Source organism: Octopus sinensis, unplaced genomic scaffold (assembly GCF_006345805.1).
Source record: "Octopus sinensis unplaced genomic scaffold, ASM634580v1 Contig07101, whole genome shotgun sequence".
NCBI classification, from domain to species: Eukaryota; Metazoa; Mollusca; class Cephalopoda; order Octopoda; family Octopodidae; genus Octopus; species Octopus sinensis.
This window is the reverse complement of record NW_021829832.1, coordinates 671,193-692,316: the sequence shown is the minus strand read 5'-3', so window position 1 is coordinate 692,316 and position 21,124 is coordinate 671,193. Positions and strand designations below refer to the sequence as shown.

General features: G+C 36.1%; 2 protein-coding genes and 1 long non-coding RNA gene across 3 annotated transcripts; all 3 read left to right on the top strand.

Moving 5' to 3' along the window:
• Nucleotides 1-6,780: 6,780 nt before the first annotated feature.
• LOC115227743 (dynein regulatory complex subunit 4-like) lies at nt 6,781-7,200 on the top strand. The gene has a single exon (XM_029798486.1). It carries the CDS (start codon nt 6,781-6,783, stop codon nt 7,198-7,200), a length of 420 nt encoding a protein of 139 aa, XP_029654346.1.
• Nucleotides 7,201-11,082: 3,882 nt separating this feature from the next.
• LOC115227742 (cyclin-dependent kinase 10-like) lies at nt 11,083-20,522 on the top strand. Its single transcript, XM_029798485.1, has 3 exons — nt 11,083-11,091; nt 11,300-11,735; nt 20,151-20,522. The coding sequence occupies exons 2-3, from the start codon at nt 11,307-11,309 to the stop codon at nt 20,520-20,522; spliced, it is 801 nt and encodes a 266-aa protein (XP_029654345.1). The 5' UTR covers nt 11,083-11,091; nt 11,300-11,306.
• On the top strand, nt 11,765-12,491 carry LOC115227763. The gene is made up of 2 exons (XR_003883152.2): nt 11,765-12,047; nt 12,083-12,491. It is a non-coding gene; the product is annotated as an uncharacterized LOC115227763 (long non-coding RNA).
• Nucleotides 20,523-21,124: the final 602 nt, after the last annotated feature.

Here is a 21,124-nt window from a genome sequence, read left to right as displayed (position 1 = left end):
TGGCCTAGATACTTGACAGAGTGAACCACTTGACATTCAATTAAAAACAAAAATAATATACAAACCGACCTGTTGTCTGATCTGGATTTTATTATCTGGAAGTCTGTCGAGAAATTACTCAATGTTAACTTCTTTTGAAACAAACTTACTTGTGCAATGTTACCTCTACGATTCGGTAATATTGGGATCCGGTCGTGATTGGCATCTCTCTGCCTTTCTATCTATTTTCGCTATCGGAATTGAGAAATTTCGTTAATTCTCTTCTTTTTTCCTCGCTTGAACATTTCGAACTGACTGAATTTTTTTCTGCCGTCGAAGTTTGGACTGCATCTGGTCTTGCCATCCCCGAGCTGGTTCATTTTTAAAAAAAAGTTGGGATTCTATTTGGTGTAAAGAAATCGTGAAATCTCTGAAAACAAGCGCCGATCAAATCGAACTCGCCTCAATGAACGCAGCCGCGCAACCACATTCTGGGGACTGGTTACGCAGCCGCCCACTATCCTTAGCCGATTTACTCTTGGATGAAGAGTTGATTGTAGGAAAAAAAGTCAAGCAGAAAAAAGGCAAGCAATTTTTTTTTACTTTGTATCATATCTTTATACAGCAATAATAGCAACTTTTAATTTTTAACAATTTTTTCAATACTTGATTTTTTTTCCTACAATCGACTCTTCATCCAAGAGTATGACTACAACAAAGTCCAAATTATTGCCAATGGGACGGACAGACAAGTCGACTATTGGGAGGTCTATGATGGATCAGCCATCAGACAAGTCATCAGTTCAGACGACGGGTTCGTTAACGAAATTACGGACTTGAAATTTTTCTCCAAGTTGACTACCTTAGATGATAAAAACATCCTCTAATATGCATTCGTCTTCCAAATACTGCAGGGACAGCTAGAAATACCGAATCTTCAAAGTCTGCCATAATAGTTTCAAGACAAAATTCCAAATTCAAATTATGAATTGCATTTTGAATAGTCTCAAAAAATTCTTTGTAAATCTTTTTTGATGTAGAAGAAAATAATTTATAAATAGCTGTAATTGGACTGAAATTGAACTCAATTCAGATAAAATATATTTGCTTGAATATACATGGTGCCATAGAAAAATTTCCATCTATATTTTGTGTTTTGGAATTAAATTAGTATTGGTGCCAAATATTAAAATTCTATCGTTTCTTGAATGATTAACATAAATTAAAAAGTTTTCTGAATCTGGACCAAGAGTTAAAATTTAAAATGATGGAATATCTTTGAGATTTAGAATATTTTTCTGGAATTGGTAGAGACAAACGTTGATTTCTTATTGTTCCCTTGAAAGAATCTGCAGAAGGGCGAATAATTCTGGATGCTGCATCACATTGAGAAACAACATTTGAATAGATTTGTAAAGGATTCTCGGTACTTGTGCATTTCATCCTGCACGAAAATAGCCTCTAAATGAATTAATGAAAATTTTTATGAATATTAGATCGAAAATTTAAAAAATTGAACTATGCTGATTTTGTAAATTTTATTTTTAAAAAAATTTGAATTTTTTACCGGCTTAGTGGTGTCAAAACAATACTGACAAAATTAAATCTGAGCTATTAACGACCACCTTTCTTAAAAGACACAGTTGTTGGTTAATAAAGATGCTTATCATCATTCCCTCAGACGAAAGTCAATTTTGCATATAAGAAATTTTTCGTCAAAATACATTGAAAATTGTTTGATGACTAGGGCAACCAAAAAATACCAATCACCAAAGAAAAAATAACAAATGATAGCATTTTTCGAAATTTTAAACTTCAAAGGGAAAATTTAAAATTAATTTATAGAAAAAATTACAAAATTAATTATTATAATAAGTAACAACATAATCATTAATATTTTCTGGTTTATAATTCCTGTCTGTTGTTATAATTTTTGAAATAAGAGATATTGCCCTTTCAACAGATGACGAACTTGGGCTACTTTTTGCCAAATTAGCATAAACTATTGGAGGAATGTTCTTGTTAGAAAAATGGAGAATATCAGATATTCCTGTTTTTTCTAGTTTCTTTATAATATAATTTTTTATATTGCACGGATCCGAATGAAAAATGATTGAATCTAACTCTTCATATGCTTTTTCCATCGAATATTCCTCATCTTCACTTTTCAAAATTAAGTCATTAATCATTAAATAGTTTCTTCCAATCGTGGTTAGATCTTCGAATAAACTACTGGAAAGAATTGACTTTTTTTAATTCCACTAATTACAAAACTACACAAAACCTTTAAAGAGATTTTCCAAGGGGACACCCAGAATATGGAAAATATAAATCTTATTCTAAATAAACAAATATGATATCCCTGTCAATTTAGAGTCTCAAACTTTTTTGCCTTGCGTACCCCTTGTTATCTAAATAATTCTTCGCGTGCCTCTTATCGATTTTTAAAAATTAAGGAAAAAAATTATTTAATTAATAAGATGAATGGTGTTGTTTATCAACCACTAATTTATCGAATTCTGGATCCTTTGATGAAAGGCACGCCCGAATATCATGAACAACATTCAGCCTCACACGATGAACTGATCATAAACTAATCAACGATGAAAATCCTTGTTCGCAGAGATATGTAGTCGGAAACAAAAGCAAAAAATCGATTATATAGAATCCAATGTTGTGATATTTTGATATCATTGTACACCAAAATTCAATTAATGGTGAAGATTTAAATAAGATTTTTGACTCGTAGGAGTTTATTAATTCAATAAATTCTTTTTGAATATTTAAAGGTAAACTATAAACTTTTACGGAAAAAGAATTGACAAAAATCTTAAGATCTACGGCATTAATTTCAGCGTATATTTTTCAATTTAATTCTTCAATCCAAGTAAATGGAAAATTATATGATGTTTTAATTTTTCTTTAATTTAATATTTTTTTACGTTGAACCGAAAATTAAAAAGATTTTCAAAAATTTTTCGCGTACCTGAGTTTGAGAACCACTGATTAAAAGAATAAAAAAATTATTTTAACAAATCACGAATATACTTATTTCCACATTCCAAAAAAAGTCTTTTCGAATTGGAAAAGTCTTCCTCTGTCGCTTCCACACTTTTTGCCATAGCATAACACTCACTTAAGAACTGATCCATAATTTCCTCCCCACACTAAAAATGTGCCCAGACCTCTCCACCTTTCTGTCAATATTATCACTTGCTATTTCATAACCGTCCGCCTCCAATTCCTCCACGGATCTCCTCGCTTCCTAACCAATAAATCGCATTGCTAGTAACCTCGACCACCTCATCCGGAAACCCTGTGAGAACAGCAACTTGAACTCCAAAACTCTTATCAGAGACACCTATTTCCGTAAAAAACTTAACGGAAGACAACCAGGTATAATCTGATACAACAGTGCAAAGTCTCCATCACCAACATGTACTGCCACCTGATAAAACCCAACAGAAGGTCCACACGTAGACTTTAAACCAACCAACTCATGAAAATGAGTCGCAAACAAGCCAAAGCACCGTAAATTTACAGAAATGTGTCTAAAAACGTGTTTAACTCAATGGACAACTGAGATATCGCCCATGCCAGTCCGAGACCATCCACAGTGGAAGTACCTCGTCCTAATTCGTCTATTACTACCAAGGAGTCCTCATCCGCACACTAAAATACCCCTATCACACATTACTCGTAGAAGTGATGCAGTTTCCAACATTTCTCCCATAAAAGTGGAGACTCCGGACATTGGATCGTCATTGGCCCCCACACGTGCATATATCCCACTGCACAGCGACACAACAGCGGCTTTACAGGGTACAAAACACCCAATTTGGGCCATAAGGACGACAAGTGCCACCTAAACTGACTAATCAACATGTCAACTGATTTAATATAAGTCGACTTGCCGCCCATATTCGGACCAGTCACAATCATAAACCGTTCTCCATCCTTTCTTAGCTTCGCACTGTTCCTTATATAGTTCAGTCCCCCTCGTCGAGCCTCCACCAAAGGATGTCTGGCTTCCTCCAACTCCAGGACTCCGTGTCCTCTCGGAAGAAGTGTGGGGCGTGTGTACCCAGAAGACACTCCCACCACAGCAAAACAAGTCAGAACATCCAAACGGGCCACAAATGAGTTGAGAAAGCACATGAGATCACAATACTCACCTAAACATGCACTAACCAATCACAAACTCGCTATTTCAATGACTTGTCGAACAACCACAGACTGATGCTGCTTGTAGTCGGCCATGACCTGCTTTAATTCCACGTCGAGTTCTCTGAGGACTGTCGTCTCAAATCTGATCCCAGCCTTGGTTGTGTCGAGGATGGAAATTTCAGACCACCCACGCAGACATCGTTCATCTTTTCTCGGAATTCGAAACACGAGACCGAATTGAGGCGTCTGTTCAGTTTTTACTGTCTTTTTATTATCAAAGCTCAGTCTGAAGCCCACCCCTTCAGCTTCTCGCTCAATCTTTGAGTTGAGGACACTCATTTTCTTAGTCATCTCTGAAAGTCAGTCTCAAAGTCTACCAGGAAGAAGTGGATCGTAAGAATCACGCACAAGATACTCATTTCGGGACTCAATCTCATCCAAATCGACAACATCCACCACCATTTGGTAAAATCCTTCGAAACGGTCTCTCAATTCCTGCAGCGGAGACCAAACCGACTCCAAAACAGGTTCATTCGATCGCCTCAGCCTTGAGATTGCCTCAGGACATCGCTCTAGACAGGAATAGAGACGATAACAGTCCTTCCTGTAGATAAATCACTATAACCTCCAAAGTAGCAGAACGTCGTCTGAATTTTCCAGAAAGTTTATTAAGGTCGGGAAAACGTCGCAAAAAGTCTTCATGAAGAAACATTCTGAGTTGATGGTCATCCACAAAGGCCTGTACAATGTCCATCCGCTCTTCTAGACGACTTGATGAGCACAAATAACCCACCTAGTAGAGCCTTGTCCAGAAGGGGTTGGCGGATCCAATCCTCCAGTAGTTTTGCACCTTGATTTGTTCTGGTCTTATTGAGCACTCCAAACAATGATAAATTGTCATCTCCGACAGGGAATATGTTCAGTCCTCGCAATGTGGCACAGTTTAGTCGCATTATTCCCGACAAATTATGTTCGTACAATTCAAACCGACCAAAATTAGAGGATTCGTTTATTAGCTAAAGAAATTAACAAAATGGGGACCTGCAAATATTTGATTCCCGCCGACAAAGCTAAGCGGGAAACAGAATAATTTGTAATAACTAGAAATATTATTTTTATGAAAATACTTGAATGAATAATTTTTGTGTCCTTAACAAGTCGGGAGAGATCCTGTTTCAAGTTTGATGAGTCAAAAAAACCTGAAATATAAACTAAAAATAACCCTTTTTCAAATAAGTCAACAAAATTGAATTCTTTTCGGCAATTTGTTTCAAGATGTTGGAAGCAGCACAAGCCTCGAGCACAATTTCCCGAGGGTTGAACTGCAGAATGGCTATCTGGTGGATCCCACCACAAAAATAACCTCGAGATAGTTCAGAGAAGACAAATCATCGACGAATTCACAAACCTTCATAAACCAGGACTCAACCCCCACCACAGCCACTCCCACGACCTAAAAAAAGATAATTCGACAAACATTATTCGATATTTTTAGAGCCATCAGTCCATTTGAACGTGTTTCCTGAGCAAAGGTGTCGAAATCAGCACAGTTGACAGGAGAAAGCTTAGAATGAATCAATTTTTTTACAGTTTTTGTTAATTTCCAGACAAAGTCGTTCTCGTTTGAATGGATTTCCACCCGAAATGGACGAGAAGACAAAATGTTGCCGACAAATGTGTCGAAATTGGCATTAGAGAAGACAATATAGCTTATTTGTTCGTCTAATGTAAGCACAGGTTGGAAAAACTGTTGGAAATGTGGTAAAACGTGGTGGGGTGTGTCTTTTGATAGTCGCAGTAGAGTTGAACATCTTTTCCAAACAGATAACAATTATCGAGGTGCTGATGTTTTACATTTTTGACAAATATTCTTATGGTTTCGGTATCTGACTAAAATGGTCGGATTTATGTATTTACTTGGGATAGTCCGGTTAAATATTTAATTATATTCTTCTCTAAATATTTAATTAATTATTAATCGACCAGTTAATTGACGATGTTCCATGACGCAACCAAAAGTCTACCGCTAAATTTATTTATTTTTAAAATACCAATATCTGTTTTTAAATTAGCGGCAAAGTTCTTAAATTTTGTTTTTTTCTGAGAAAAAATTTCGAGTTTCACACTCCATTAATGTTTAAAAAATGTAGATTTATTATTGCTTAGAAACATTGCTAAAATGGTATATTTTGATAGTGATTAAGAAGGCTCCAAAAAAAGGGAAAAAAGCCAAAGCAGCTGCTCAGCCTGTGATCATGGACGGAGTAAATATCCAGGAAATGAGCAAAGAGCAGGTTATATTTAAATCACCATATTTAGCTTGAAGTTCACATCGGCCAACTACATGAAGAATTAGACAGAGAACGAGAAGAAAGGAGTTTCTTTTTATTGGACAGAGACAAAATCAACGTCTTTTGGCAAATCACCAAAAGACAACTGGAAGAAAAAAAGGCAGAATTAAGGAACAAAGACAGAGAATTGGAAGAAAGCGAAGAAAGACATTTGACTGAAATCAAAGTTGAACAAACAACTTTCTACAATTAGGTTTACAAACAAAAAGTAAAGCATTTGCTATACGAACATCAAAACAGCATTTCCAGCCTAAAAGCTGAAAATATTGTTGGAGCCAACTTGATGAGAGAAGAATACGACTCAAAAGAAGGAGATCTAGTCCTTCAAAAATCCGAACTGAAAACAAAATTACGAGAATCCGAACTCTCATACGAAGACGTTGTAAAAAACTTAAAACTGGTTTTCCTTGTAAATTTATTTCAGAGTCGTGACGAGAGAGAAGCGCAGATGAAAGAACGATTTGACGGAGAGATTCGGAAATTAGAGGAAAAATATACAAAAAAGCTAAAAATCCAAAGAGAAGAAATGGACTTGCTTAGAAAGAACGAAATCAACCAAGTCGAGGAGCGAAAAAACACGCAGATCAACGTTTTAATGAAAAACCACGAGAAAGCATTCAGCGACATAAAAAACTATTACAACGACATAACCCTTAACAACCTCGCACTGATAAATACTCTCAAGGCATGTCGAGTTCTCTAAAAATAAGGATGAAATGGAAAAAATGAAGAAAAAGGAGGATCGTCTTGACAAACAAATGAACGAAGTTCTTGGAGAAAATCGAAGACTTGTCGAACCTCTCCAAAAAGCGCGAGAAGAGTTGGAAGAATTACACAAACAATTAAAGTTCTACAACAAAGACAAGGAAACACTTTCGGTGATATTTTAAAATTATTTTAGAACACCAAAAAACAACTCAAAATCCTCACTAAAGAACATGAGTCAGTTCTTTATGAGTATGAGGTGTTGGAACAGAGGTTTTCAACGGTAAGGAATTTTCTGCACCTTGTAGGTGGTGGAAGAGCGAGATTCGCTCTATAAAAATTTCGTCAGTGCGATAGAGGAGGTCCGTCAAAAATCTGGGCTAAAAAATCTTTTGCTAAACAAAAAATTAGAGGCTGTACAAACAGCCCTCGAAACTAAAGATGCTCAACTTGCTGAGGTTTTGGCAGCTTCTAATCTCGACCCCTCGGCGGTCACCGCTGTTCTGACAAAATTAGAAGTTAATAAATGATTTTAATAATTTAAGGATGTCTTGGATTCGAAAAACACCGCGATTAAGGATCTGCAAGGGCAACTTGCTAAAATATGCAAGGTTGGGATGTTTGTTATCAGTCAATAGGCCCATAATGATTTAAGTAATGCCTACGAGTCCAAAATGGAGTATTTTGGAATTAGATCAGACGATGTTGGATTCAAACCAATAAAAAGTACAATTCCAAACAAAAAATTGGGGAAAGGCCCTGCAGGACTGGTCTCTAAACCATCTTAACTAAATATTTTAACAATTCTAATGATTTGTCTAAGAAATTTAATTTACAATTTAATTATTTATAAGAAGTAAATTTAAGACTGCTTTTCTTACAAATTAATATTTTTTAAGCAATTTCAAGTTTATCGTTCTCCCGAAGTGTCATAATTTAAACAATTGAACTAATTTTATTAAAACTAATAGTTTTCTTAAATGATTTCAATCTTCATTCCGAATGCCGATGGAGGCTGTTTGGGCACATTCTAAGGATGGATTTGGATGCACCGGGAAACGCCGCTATGGAGGACTATTTCTAAGCTGGGGGCCATCGTTTCCGTGGGCGACTAAGAAATACTCTCCCTGGTACGCTGGATAGAGACCTAAAGAGGGCTGGTAAAGAATTGAAGGTCGGGGACGATCTCGATGCATTACGGGACGTCGCCCAAGATCGCGGGAAATGGAATAAACTAATTACTCGTATTGTTTCCTGTGCTGCACAAGTTTGGTCATGATACATGGCATTGCGAAAGTGCCTATAATAATAATTTCAATATTCTAGGTTTTGTACAAGACTCTTCTTTTGAATGATAATGAGAAGAAATTCATCAAAAACTAAGATATTTATTTTTAAAATTTGGCTTTAAATAATTCCAATCTTTTATAAAACAATTCAGGAATTTCTTCACTTATCCCGTCTTTTTCAACACTTTGGTTGTCATCGAGTTTTTTGATGATATTGTATTTATTGGAGTTCAATTTTTATATTTCGAAATTAAGAATTTTTAGTTTAAAGTTAAATGTTATGACAGGATCCAATTCTCAAATTAAGTGCTAATTCTTGAAATAACTTTGATTTAAAGTAAATAAGAACAAAATCGTGATTTATTAAATAGAATGATCAGAGAGAGCCACATTTAATGCAAATCAGTCGATGATTATTGTAAAAAAACCATCGATTGACAACACATTGACTACAAACGCAGAATCCACACATACTAAGAGTCAATATACAAAACTACAACCAGCAGTGCCTGATATTTGATTCGATAATTCTAGTACAGAGGTGACACACAGTCCCATGATTCGAGCTCAATTCCGCGCTATCTATGTCACTGACGGATAAAATGGAGTCGTCCGAGTCAATTAAGTCCTACATGATCATAATAATAAAATACCAATGTCTGAGTTGCAGAAAATAACGTGGACTTGGTCTCGATTACTGTCGGGGTGTATTCAAAACATGGAAGACCGTCCACGTCCAAAAATAGAGAAAAATCGTCTGTTTCGTCCATTTCAAATTTAAAGGGGAGTTTGACAAGATCCCCCACTTGGAGATGTCTGGATGTGATGTCCAATGTCCGAGACCAATCGAAATGCAGTCTCTTCCAAAATTGGATATCATGTTGATTAGAAAGGAGCACGTTTTTTAAGGAAGCGGGACATGCTGAGTATGTGGGGTTGACGAAAGAAGGGTCCTCAGGTGACAAATAAGACCAAAGACAAAATGTCTTGTCATCGATCCCCGATTCCTGACGTTCCTTTGCCGAATTAGCCAAAAAGTCTCCAAATAAAGTAGAATAAGAATGTTGGATAAGTCTAATCTACTCAGAATGGTAAGGGGGGACTGTCACCAAAAAAGCTTCATTAAATTCAAAGTAATCGGGGAACTGAATCATTAACTGATAAACACACTCAATCCACTGCACAAAAACTGGCGAGTCCTCCTCTCCCCCACACCGAGTAGCAAAACAATGGCCATGAGCAACCCATTCCTTCTCAACCAGCACTTGGAATCCCTAATCTATAAATAGTTCTTAGTACAAGTATTGATCGATAGTATGGGTCGAGTTGAATTTGAACGAGAGAAGAAATCTGAGCTGTTCTGTCCCATCCGTCTGAACAGTGTATGAGAAGGGATCGAGAAAAATCGATGACTTCTCCAACACATTCGTTTCCTGAGCTCAGAATATTTCTGATGCACTCCATCCACTTGGTAGTCTCCAAAGGAGAGCCATTATTCCTCTGCCATTGAGAGCAGTTGTTTTTTAAATCATCTCCATAACTGCGGACTTTGTGGATGTTTGGAATATTTAGAAAAAAAACTGGAAAGTTGTAATATTCTGCAAATTTGGTGGCATTCCATAACCTGGGAACTCCACTCCCCCTCCTCGGGTCCTGTTGGCAGTGGCAGCCATATAAGAGCGACAATCAGCAATTTTGATTCCATTTTCACACATTTCAGACACTCTGGAAATGAACAATTCATCCTCGGGACATCTCCGGCCAATAATCCCATATTGAGGCTGAGAACACCTCATCAGGACGGCTCCATTCCAGGAACAACTATTCCACTTTCCCTGATTGAACTATACCGCCACACTACAGAAGGAATCCTCATTTTCTTCCTGAAATCTGCCATTTCCTTCAATTGGAGATCAGTCATGTCAGCTGGACACAACAAAGTCTGCGGATATGTCGGACACATTCCAAAATCCTTATTTACTGTCGAGATCCTCCAGGTATTCCCAGAGTCGACCTCAAAGCCCATTCTGTTGATCTCCTTTCTCATAATATCGGGGACCCCTGGGGTTTTAGATACCCAAAACCTTCAAATAAGGCAGAGATTCCCTTCATCCACTCCATCCGTGTTTTGAAAACTTTATGTTCGCTGTTGTATAAGAAAAATGCACTCTGTCCACACAAATGTTGAGTTCTGTCCAGAGTTTCGCTCAGAAGTTTATTTTGTTCGTGTTTTTCAAAGTCGATTTTTGTTTCGACCAGATCGAATCTATCGAGGGAGATACATGTGGGAGAAGTGGTCCAATTTTTAATCATTTTTCTGTAAAGGACTGACCATTCGGCACGGAGGAGGCAGATAATTCGGTGATTAGTCACGATGACTAGTTCTTTCTCTGCTTGGGAGCAAAGCTGGAGTTCCTCCAAAGGGAAAAGAATGGAGTCAACCAATGAATCCATTTCTACTATAATATTAAAACAACCGATTTTAGACTTTAAATAGGTTTTAATTATAAATACTTAAATATTAATCAATAAGTTAAACCTCATTGAAATAAATATTGAATTAATACAAGTAGCAACGTGTAATTAGATAATAAACAAATGTATATTGATTACAAATTGAATTAATTTTATTTCAAAAAAATAAATCGCAACATATGCTACGCCTAATTAAATACTTGACGACTTTTAATGCCTATAAATATTTATTTAATTAAATGCACTTTCATACGTAATGGAATATTAATGTCTAATTTATAATTCAGTAATTTTTGAATATTTAATTAAAATAAAATAATAATATTGAATTAGTCTTGTGATGGATCATAGACTCAGACTCATTTCATTATCCACCCTCAAGCCTTTCGTTGTGCCAGATGACGACAAGTGGGGACTCTGCCGGTCCATAGACCGATTCGAAATCCTCAACACAATCGGAGAAGGAGCCTACGGGGTGGTCTACAGGGCTATAAACAGACGTTCCAGAGAAATATTCGCCCTCAAACGAGTCAAAATGAACCCAGGAAAACAGTCCGTGGTGGGAATCCCCGTCACAGCTCTCCGTGAAATCAACATCCTCCTAAACCTCCAACATGAGCATTTGGTCAACTTTAAAGAAGTCTTTGTGGACAAGGACCTGTCCTCCATTTACCTGGCCATGGAATTTTGTGATCACGACTTGGCCTCGATTTGTGACAATTTAAGTCGGCCATTCGACGAGGCTCAAGTCAAATGTGTGTTTCTTCAGGTCAGTCTTGTCCACCCATTCGTAGGTCTTGGCAGGTCTCCGATTCCTTCACATCAACTACGTCATCCACCGAGACCTCAAACTTTCTAATTTGCTAATGACTAGTAAGGGGCAGATCAAAATCGCGGATTTGGGGTTGTCGAGGATATACCAGTTGCCTCTGACCCCGATGAGTCCGAATGTGGTCACTCTGTGGTATCGGTCTCCGGAGATTCTCCTGGGGGCTTCTCACCAGACGACTGGGATTGATATTTGGGCGGGGGGATGCATTTTGGCCGAGCTCTTGCTGTGGAAACCATTCATGCCTGGAAGGTCTAGTTTCTCTGTGCTTCAGTCCAGTGTCGTAGAACTGAAATAGAGCAGATTGATTACATTATCAAGCAGTTCGGTTCGCCTACGAACAAGATTTGGCCGGAGATGGATCAGCTGCCTCTTCTCAAGAAGTTCACTCTCAGGAATCAGCCTTATAATACGATGAAGCAGACCTTTCCTCGGCTTTCTGAGTCTGGACTGGCACTTCTTAACTCAATGTTCACTTATGACCCGACCAAGCGAGTGACTGCTTCTGCCTGTGCTGATTCGGATTACTTTTTGGAGGCCCCTTTGCCTTGTGAGCCTGAGTTTTTGCCTATACTGCCGGATTACAGGTCGAAGGTGGCTGGGAATGAGGGGACTCGTGACTTTAGACCCACCCACTTGTATAGGCGGGCTCATTGATATTGTCTTTGGTTTTTCTCGTGGTTTTGAGTAGTTTTATTTTGGTCAATTTATTACTTGTGTATTTATGGTTTTGCGGCTCTAGGAATGAATGAAGAAATTCTTTGAATGCCAAGACTATTTGTAGCCGTTGAATGGGAAATTCCTCTTTGTTATATTGATTTGTCTAAATAAAATTCTTGATGTTTATTTGTGACAGTATAGAATTACAAAATCAAAGAGACTCGAGTAATACTTAATCTAATCTACAGTAGCTAATCAAGTCACGAGTGGAAACCACTATAAATATTGATTTGTCTAGTCATTGTAACTTTAATTGAGATTGGGATCACTTCTAGCAATTATTAATCAGGTCGAAAGATGAATTAATACGGCCTGCATGCCCACGAATTAGCATAAAACTACTAATGATCGAAAAGACGTTGCTCCTCAGAATTGCAATTAAGATTCTTTGGAACAGCCATTAGTTTTCCAAAGGCTCTCGTCGTCTTCTGGAGATCAGTTTCTCGATTCTCCCTACGAGTTTTAAAGATTTGTTAGTCATGCTAATCATATTAGTTTATCTAATGTAAATTTATACTCCTGTGATTACAGAAATGAGTAGAATGACTGTCGGCAAATTAAAGTAAACGATTTGAAGATCAGAGAAGAACGTTTTGATAGTCTACTTCAAAGAAGTGGACAGGAGACTCTTCACTTTTAGTAGAAGTCATTGCTTGATATTGTAATAATACTCTTCTGGACTTCTTGGATATATATTATTAACGCACTTATTGTAGGGCCATAATAATTATAGTCCTACCTGTGCAACACCCAAAACAATGTTAGTAACGAGTCTCCTCTATTTTCCTCGGTTAAGCGCTGTGAGCCGCAGCCTGTCCAAGTCATCACCGGTCTTGACAGGATTTGATTCGGGCGAGGTCTGCGTTTAGAATGACAGGTAACGTAGTGCGTAGGCGTCTCCGGAATCGTGGTTTGTCGCATTGGAATTAATCCCCCATCACCGTATTTGCGGGTGCGGAGTGGTCCATTCGCAGTATGTGTCCAAATAGCTTCCTGCGGGATTCAACAATGTCAATGCAAAGTGGCCTTGTAGAACACTTTCTGTATAACGACTCCGGGGATATTATATAGGGCCATTGCATTTTGAACAGTTTTCTCAATTGTTCTCTGTGGAAACTGTTAAGACGTGTCAGTTCCGTATCTGTGCAACCCCAAGTGGAGGAGTTATACATTAACACGGGTTTCACAAAGGCATTGTAAAGCCTTGTCCGGAGTTGAACATTCGCTGATCCATATGATATCCATTCCTTCCTTGTCCGGAGTTGTATTGCTGTAGATGCAAGCATTTTTCTCCTTGCAATATCCTCACTGTCTCCCAGAAGAGAGGCAAGTTTTTGTACATGGCTTCATTTTTCATCGATTTTGTCATTTGATCTTGTTACTTTCACAAGATCAGTTTTTTTCTTTGTTTACACAAAGGAACCATTTTCTTAATTCAATTGACATGTCAATTCCCAAAAGCTTGGTTGCACATTTGAATCTTTGAGATATAGCGCATCTTTATCGATGGCTCCATACAATATCCGCTGTAGATCTCCCTTGTCTGAACCCACTATGACTGGCAGAGAGGTATTCGTCGACAGGCTCTTTTATTTGATTCAGGATGATCAGTGCAAGCACTTTTCGAAGAGAGTTTAAAAGAATGACCGGCCGTAGGTTCTCCAAAGGGCCTTTCGGCTTATGTGGTTTTTGAATTGGGATTGGAATGCCTTTCCCCAAAGGTAGAGAAGAATTCGATGTGAACATATCGTTCAGCAGTTTAGCAATGGTTTCAATTAGTATATATGGCCCGTATTTCAGTATTTCGAAGTTAATGTTATCGGGTCCCGGAAATCGACTGTTCCTCAATTTTAAAATTGTTGATTGCACTTCTTCAGACGTAATCGGAATTACTAATTCTTTTGGCGGTCCGACGAAAGCATCCAGAGATCCATTTAATGTGTTAAATTGTTTCTCAAATTGGTTTGCGATGACTTTTTTTGTTCCTGAGGGTAAAGTATAGTTCTTCTCTCAAAGTCATGGATACATATAAAATTACAAAAAATACTTAGGTCTTTAAATTATATGTAATCTTGAAAATTTTTATCAAAATTGTGACTTATGAAAAACAGGTAAAAATATTTATTTATTATTTTATTGAAACACAAAGATCACAGTAGAAATTTGACAAATAGTTACGTGATATCAATGCAATCCACTAGAGACCTCATCCTCGGTCGGTGAATTTCCCATTTTTAATGGAAATGCTGATTTTGCTAAAGCTAAAATAGGAGATTCATACATTTCAACTCCTGCCAATAATTTAGGCAATTAGTTAGTAGCTCGAACTTCCGGAAATGCAGGAAGCCATTAGCTATTAAGCGGCGCACACCATGGGAAGGTCGCTCCGAGAGATCTCAAAGCGCTGCATGTGGTAGCAACAGTAGAACAAGTGGTGGACAGAAATCGGATTGGAATTACACACATGACAGAGTCTTTTTTTGTTTTTTTATGTAATCATGTCCAAGGTAGAAGTGATGTCCGCAGCGAAGTCTTTTGAGAATCACACGTTCCTTTCTTTGCAGTAGTATTCTGATTTGTCGATTTCCTGAGGAGATTCTTAAAGTATTTTGTTCGGTGATAGTCTCCGGATGGCCTTCGTGGAGATAAAGTCGTGTATTAATGGTGGTCTTTTTTCTGTTTTCCAAAGGGATTTTCAACAGAGTAATGTCCAAAGATTGCACGTATTTTTTGTTTGTTGGTGGACTTGCGAAGATTATGAGCCGGGTTTTAAGCAGCTAAGGAGTCATCTAAAAATTAAAACTCAATTATTATTATTAATAAGCACACCGCAAAATAACGTTAGTAAAGTTATCTCGCTTGTGCCACCCTCTTCTGGATGCATTTTGTTAATCGCTTCAAGTCCCTCTGTTCCTCGATAGTTCCCTTAGGTGCTCAAGATCGTCTGCTGATTTCAACCCTTTTCCAATCAAAGTTAGATCTTGATGCAGAAGGGTTGCTAGAGTGATTCGCTGTCTTTCTCGAAGATTGTTCCCGGATGGGGAGCGTAGTGGTGTCCCATTGCGAGATTTGCGGGAGTTTTCCTGTCCATTCTTAGGATGTGACCGAATAAGTCCCATCTATTACTTCTCAGTTCTTTGTCCAACGGATGTACATTTTACTTGGAGTAGAGATGTTTGTTTGATATGTACACCCCTCGACATTAAAATCCGGACAGTTAATAAATCGTCATTTTTATTATCAATTTTATTAAATTAAAAACTTAAGCATGCTAATATCATCTATATTTTTTAATTTTATAATATTTATTTATAAATCTTTTTAAAATATTGAGAATAAAGCAAAACCGATTTTTTTAAGACAAAAAATTCCGGACAAATTTCAAAAAATAAAATATCAATAAGGAATATGCTTTCCTCTTGATTTATATAACTCTAAACTCCGAGTTTTCATCGAATTTATTAATTTTCGAATAAAATCAATTGGAACTTTATTCCAAATTTCTAATATTTTCTCCTTTTGTTGATGTTTATTTTTTGGTCGATTTTCTGTATCATCCCTCGATAATTCATATTTAATTTTTGACCAAATATGTTCAATGGGATTCATATCGGGGGATTGAGCCGGCCAATCGAGTAAATTAATTTTGTTTGCAGAAAAATACTCCTTTGTTGCTTTCGAAAAAATATTATGCTCAAAGGTTTTTTTTTCTAAATTTGATAATAAAAATGACGATTTATTAACTGTCCGGATTTTAATGTCGAGGGGTGTATTTTGGCCAAAAGATTCTTAGGATGTATTTCAGCTGCATTATATGGAAAGAATTCAGATTTTCCATTACGTGCACTGTGAGTGCCCAAGTGGAGGAGTTGTACAGTAAAACTGGTTTTACGAACATATTGTATAGTTTGATTTTTAAAAACGTAGAAATTTGTTTGCCTCTCAACCATATGTTGTTTAATCTCTTAAGCGCGAAAGTTGCTAGTGATTTTCTTCGTATCATGTCTTCTGTATCTCCTAAGAGAGTGCCAAGTTTCTTTGTATACCTCCATTTTTCCTCGTGTTGTTGTTCACATCGCCTCACTATAGTGTATTCTGTTTTCTCAGTGTTAATTTTTAGGAATGATTTTTCAAAAGTGTTGGCCAATTTGTCCATAGTACCTTCTAATTGGTGGTCTGTTGCCGTGAAATCTATATTATATGCGAAGATGACTTCTGTAATATGTCTGGGGATATTATTCCTGGCATCTCGTAGGGTCGCCTCCAGATATACAATGAATAAGACCGGGGGTAGGGCATCTCCTTTGTTTGTTTCGAATACTCTGGATTTCTGATTTTCAAGCTGGATAAATAGCTGAGTGGAGAAGAGTAGATAACAAATTATTCTGTTGCAATCTTCTTCGAGTAGTGGCGTTAATATTTGAATCATCTTAATTCTACTGATTGAGTCAAATGCTTTAGATAGGTCGATTCCCATTATGTGGTACTCCCCTTTATATTTTTGGCACGAAGCACACATCCATTTGTGGCTCCAAACAGCATCGGAAGTTGATCTTCCAGAAAAAAACCCACTTTGACTAGGTCCGATAAATTCACGTAGTGGGCCTTTAATTCTTAAAAATTGAGTAAACTTACTTCTAAAGTACATTGTGCAATAAAAATAAAATTAAGACTGAAATTAACTTTAATTAAAGTTCAATTTTGTTAGATTAATTATGACAGAGAAATTAATCACGAATTTAAAGACTCTAAAAAGACACTTGTATGCTCAAAAACTCGAAGATTACTGAAAAAAACCAATATAGAAAGTCAAGAGATTTTCCAAAAATTGTTGTTCTTTCAAAAAGAGGCATCAAATATTTTATTGTGATAACTAATTTCCAAATCTTGAAAAACAACATTTTGCTCTGGCTTTGTAAATTTCCAAAAACGTGCATTCCAGGGTTTCTAGTTGATTAAATGTAGAAAAGGATTGAATCGGGGAGCATCAAAAGAGACAGTCTCAAAAGTTCTTTTAAGAACAGTCAACTGGATATAACCCTGGATATAACCCTGGATATTCTTGTTTAGGCTAAACAGTAACACTTGTAATATTTGGCTAGCATGTCATTGCACAAGGAATGACGTGGGCTAAGGCATCATCTTCATATTTTTGCAATCCGCTTCCAACTTTTGCAAATGATTTAGGCATGTGATCCCCACCACCACGATAACAATCTTCTAGATGACCTTATTGTAAATTAAAATGTCGGGTTTTTCTTAAACTAATTAATTAACTCAAGTCGTCTCTGTCACAAATTTCTTTTAGAGCGATTAAGATAGCCTAGAATCGGTAAATATCTATCTGCAATCCAGATTCAGAGATATTCTGCAGCTGGGCTCGAAATTCAGATGCCTCTCCATATGAAAAATGGAAAATCAATGTTTATTCTCCACTTATGATATCCAAATTTTCCAAAACACGAATTTTTCCGCTTTGACCTAATTCAAGCAACTTTTCTAGGTTGTCTCAATCTTGATGAGCATATTCGTATTTTTCGATTTTTGATTAAAAAAATATTCCACGTCTTGTATTCCACAGCAGCATCAGTTCGGATTAAATAGTATAAAGTTATCGAAATAGGAGGAACTTTGGGTATTTTATTTAGAAAAAGAAATATAAATGACGTTAAAGAGACGTTAGAAAATTATTTATCTTTTTATTTAAGAATAATAACTAATTAACTAGGAAAAAAATCGTTTTATTACGTATAGAGCTAAAATCAGCCCAAAAGATGCACTTTATAAAAATTGTCGGAATGTCAAATTTTAATATTAAACTTTAACAATACAACAGTGCATTTTTGGCAGTAAAATTTCTTTCTAATTACTTTTTAATTATCTTACAATAAAATTGTGTGAAAAATAATTCATAAAACCCAGTTTATTTTAAATTTCATAAAAAGAAGGCTTTTTATTTTATCATTCTTGGGTATGTGATTCAGATTCTGAAACAGTTTATGAAATATAAAACCAGACTCTTCAGGATTTTGAAGTTTGGCATTTTTTGAATCTAATAAAAATGATTATATAAAAAAGTAAACTGAATTTGATTTTCGAGATGCAACTTTCACTGGAGGGAGAATTGACCTCGAAGCTCGAAAAGAGACTGCCCTTTGACCACTCTGACGCTGAGGAATAGCCACTGGTAGGAGAATCTCTTATTCGAATCATCGAATCCAGATCATAGCTCACTCGAGGTTCTTTACGTATTGGAAACCGATATACTTGAATTTATATTCACTTTCTCGGGTTTTTTGTTTGGAAGTTGTATTTTTTCGACAGTTTTTCTCTGTCGAGCCCTCACTGAAATGAAAGGGCAATCTAAAATGACTGCATGATAAAAGATCCACCAGTCTGACGAGTTTTCGATTCGGGAGCATCTTTTTTCGACATTGTTTTATTTTAGTCGACGTTCGAATCTATTTATATGTACTATCTCATCAATGACGCACACTCCGTACCGCTTAATTATTATGGAAATCTGATATGTTAACAAGATTTTGTCTATTTTCATGAAAATTAAATTTTTACAAAGTGAAATTATCAGTAGATGAATTATTGTGAATTTTTTTAAATTGGGCTCAGAGTTCTCGACTAACGATGGTAATCTGACTTTTCTATTTATCTAATATCATATTTTTATTAACTTTACAGTCTGTATTTTAATTTTAAAATGACTATTCCAAGCTTATTTAATAAGTTTCAATTGCTCTTTTGGGTTCAATTGAATATAAGTTTCTGATTCTGTTTTTTCTAAAAATAGTGGTTTTATTGAAGGTCAATCAATGTAATTCATAATATAAGTTCAGGTAAAACATCACTCTCTCAAACTATTAAAGAAATATATTTTTGAAAGACTAGAGTCGTTTTTTGATGATATTTTTTGGTTAAAAAGTGAAAAATTTAACAAATAAATGAATCAACTAAAAAGAATAATTAAATTATTGTGAAACGTTTAAGAAAAAAGAAAAAATGTGTAAAATATTGTTATAACAAAATTCCCGACTGTAAAGAATATCTAATATGAAATCATGTTGGTAGGTCAACGGGATTCATAGTTTGGCCTCATCAATGGATATGGGCATAACTCAAAAATAAAAAGAGAAAATTAATATCCTTGAAATAAATTTATCAATTATTCGAAACAACGTTGACAACGTAACATCCTAGATGGGCAAGAACATTGACGACATACCTTTATATCCGACACACTAAATTACGGAAGAAAAATATTAAAGAAATAGTTACTCAAAGTGAACTCAGATTATTTATTATTTAATATAATATATTTGGCGGACATTTTATTTCGAGGTGGTTCATGTCTATTAAAGAGTAAGAAATATTAAATTAAAATATACAAAAGGAAAAATATATCACTGAGTAGTTTTTCAATCGGAAAGCCACTCGGAGGGGGACGTTTTGGACACGTTTACTTAGCAAAGGAAAAGAATTACAACACAATTGTCGCTCTAAAAGTAAATGCGACTAAAATAACCCAAGATTTTGTTCAAATCCCAAATTGTACAAAACAATTTGGTCTGTCAATTCCGCAGAGAAGTCGAAAATCAGATACATGTTCAGTAAAACCTTCATATAATGAATAGACATCCACATATCCTGAGACTCTACCAATTCTTTCACGAAAAGGACAAAATATTTCTCGTACTCGAATATGCCCCCCATGGAGAGCTCTTTGATTTGCTACAGAGAAGAAAACGACTAAATAACGCGTCAAGTGCCACAATCGTCTGTCAAATTATCTCTGCTCTCCAATACTGCCACAAACGAGGAGTGATCCACCGAGATATTAAGCCTGAGAACATTCTTTTAGGAATTGACTACAGTGCTAAACTGGCAGACTTTGGTTGGTCTGTCCACTCTCCTAACAATTTGTATTTATTCCGTTTTTTATGTTTAGGAGAACTACACTTTGTGGGACTCCTGATTATATGGCACCGGAAATAGTGTCGGCTGAACATTATGATCACATGGTTGATAATTGGAGTGTTGGAGTACTCGCTTTCGAACTGATTTGTGGGTCTGCACCCTTCGCTGCTGATTCTGATCGACAGACCTACGAAAAGATATCCAAAGTCAAATTTGAATTTCCCGATCTTTTTTTTAATGTGGAATCCAAGGATTTTATTATTAGGGTAGTTTTAAGTGGGGTATTTTAGATTTTGGTTAATCCGCCTAAAACGAGGTTGGGACTCGATGAGATGTTGAGACATGCGTGGATTACATCGAGTGCTCCGTCTGCTCTTAAAGCATTAGCTTATATTTAACAAATCATTTTGTTTTTTTAGTTTAATTGAACTTATCTAAGTTAGATAATTTTCAACCAAGTCTTAGGGTTCGATATTAAAGGCTAAAATGGACAGTGAAAGGCTTTAAAGATAAAATAAATAATGAATGGCATTCCAATTATATCGACATTCTTAACTAAGTTGAATGTGAAATATACTCTTTAAATAAGGTTATTTTTAGTTTTTTAATTCGCTGATAGGTTGACTAGTTCTAAAGGTTAAAAATTGTTTCAAAAAAAATTGCTGGTTTTAGACCTAATC